Source organism: Phytophthora parasitica, assembly GCF_000247585.1.
Source record: "Phytophthora parasitica INRA-310 unplaced genomic scaffold supercont2.27, whole genome shotgun sequence".
Classification (NCBI taxonomy): Eukaryota; Oomycota; class Peronosporomycetes; order Peronosporales; family Peronosporaceae; genus Phytophthora; species Phytophthora nicotianae.
In genome coordinates, this window is record NW_008649013.1 from 577,949 (window position 1) to 580,042 (window position 2,094).

At 44.6% G+C, this 2,094-nt stretch overlaps 1 protein-coding gene across 1 annotated transcript; it reads left to right on the forward strand.

The window, feature by feature from the left end:
- The first annotated feature begins 595 nt into the window (after window positions 1–595).
- Window positions 596–1,278, forward strand: PPTG_11654 (hypothetical protein). The gene has a single exon (XM_008907780.1). The coding sequence runs from the start codon at window positions 671–673 to the stop codon at window positions 1,262–1,264; it is 594 nt and encodes a 197-aa protein (XP_008906028.1). The 5' UTR covers window positions 596–670; the 3' UTR covers window positions 1,265–1,278.
- Window positions 1,279–2,094: the final 816 nt, after the last annotated feature.

Here is a 2,094-nt window from a genome sequence, read left to right on the forward strand (position 1 = left end):
CAGGACAAGATCTGATCTTGTATTTTACCATTTTACAGATGTACAGAATCCTGATTGGACTCCGTAGATAGTTCACTGCTATCGTTACGCCATGTACGTCTTCAGTAAGTTGGCATAGAGTTTCTAGAGAGAAATCGTTGTGCTCTGAAGTGTACAGTATATGTATTAATACTGTGCAATGTACAGTTCAAACCTGCAAAACAGGGCAATTTGATTAACATTCACAGGTCAATTCGCCGTATGCACTTTACCACATCGCTATAATCATGGAAAGAACGAAGTATTGATAGTCTGTTGTGATATGAAATGATTTGTTTGTTGTGTCTTTAATTTACAGTGTACTGTACATGCTCAGCATGATTCAACAAACCGTTGCCACAATTTGTTGGGAGCCAAACAATTTGCGCGATACCAACAGATCCGGCACTCTATTCCACACGTTTAAAATGCAGAGTCATCCAGCGCAAGCCAGTCATAACCGATTTGCTCAGTCGGTAGTTAAGAACGCCATTCCGCACGCGCTAAGATGCCAGTAGGACTACATACCTTCATATTCGCTCTCTTCGTAACTGTCAATATTGCGACAAGCGAATCCATCCAGACCTGTGAGACGCTAGCGGAATGCCTACATCAACCATTGAATAATGCCCCATCGGTGCGCCTCCACATCATGCTCAAGGGAAAGAATATGCAGATCCACGGACAATCTGTCTTCGACGTATTCGCCAGACCAGGCATGACCTCTGACCTAACAAGCGTTCGCTACGACGGATTCACCACATTTATCCAGGGAGATTCAAAGTTTACGTATATGGTTGTTGATGGCTCCGCATACGTCGTGGAGAGTACGGGAAATGACAGCATGTCTGTCACCACACAAACCGTGAAATGCCTGTCTTCAATCACACCGTTCGACTCCATCGTTGATGCACTCAACAATCTCACGGCCGTTTCGAGTGAGTATATCATCAATAGCAGCGAGGTGGACTGTCCTAGTGGAAGTCTATACGAGGCGTCATTTGGTGGCACACACTTTATTGTATGCGCGCTTGGAGCGGATGGTTTCATCGCCTATGGGAGGGAAATTACGATGGCGACAGAGTACTTAGATAGCCCGCTGAGCAGAATTTCTGCTCCGAAGTTAACTGACGGCGCTGAATCATGTGCAGATGTGGTAAATCCAACATCATTATCTCCAACTACGTTAGCTTTGCTGACAGGTAAGGAAGCTTCGCCGACTTGCAACACTCTTGAAAAATGTTAGGCTTTAGCGTGCGGCAGTAAAAGAGCAAGAGAGTTTTATGCGTCTAACATAAACATTTCAGTAACCCATGCAAAGCTACACTATCACGACTCTAAACGGTAAGAGGCTTCTATTTCATTCTTAGCTTGATAACCTGTATTTCAATGTTCATAGAAGACACTTGAACCACTAGAATGGTTTGTGCGAGGATTGAAAGAGACTATCATGGGTCAGAAACGCCGTATCTGTGCGATTCAACTCCGGCCTGTAGAACTTATACTCATAGATGTCTACGAACCGGTTTGGATCGAGCCACCAAGCTGCTGTGGAACTTCACTAGACCATCGTTTTATGATGCTGTGTGTGGTATCAGTGTGTCTCCAACAATGCATGAAACGTAGAATTTTTAGATAACGCCGTCGTAGTAACCGCTGCACTTGGCTGCATCCACACTTAAGCGATAAGCTACTGGAGCTTGTTTTGTATACTGCATCTAGAGCTGTGTTTCTGTATTCTTCACCTTCGTAAGAGTACCAGCAGAATCAGGGCATGGCCGACACATTGCAGTAACGGTGCTGCAATTGTACTGGCATCATCGTTACACGATTCTCGGATAGAATCTCTAGCAACATTACCTTTCATCGGTGCGCTAAAACCCACCCATGTCGTAGTCTCAGTTAGTTTACATTTCCCAGCAGCGAGAGCATTCGCCACAACCAGCCCACGTTGTGGGCTTGGAAGAAAAAAACCCCGGATATATTGCATAATTGTAATTACTGTATAGCCACAATATTGATATTGCACTTTTGAACTCTTATGTTGTCCGTCGCTGTTTCCGCTGAAATTCCCCG

What these genes read in the sequence shown, in the direction of transcription:
- PPTG_11654 (XM_008907780.1), top strand. Translation starts at nt 671, where the DNA reads ATGCTCAAGGGAAAGAATATGCAGATCCACGGACAATCTGTCTTCGAC.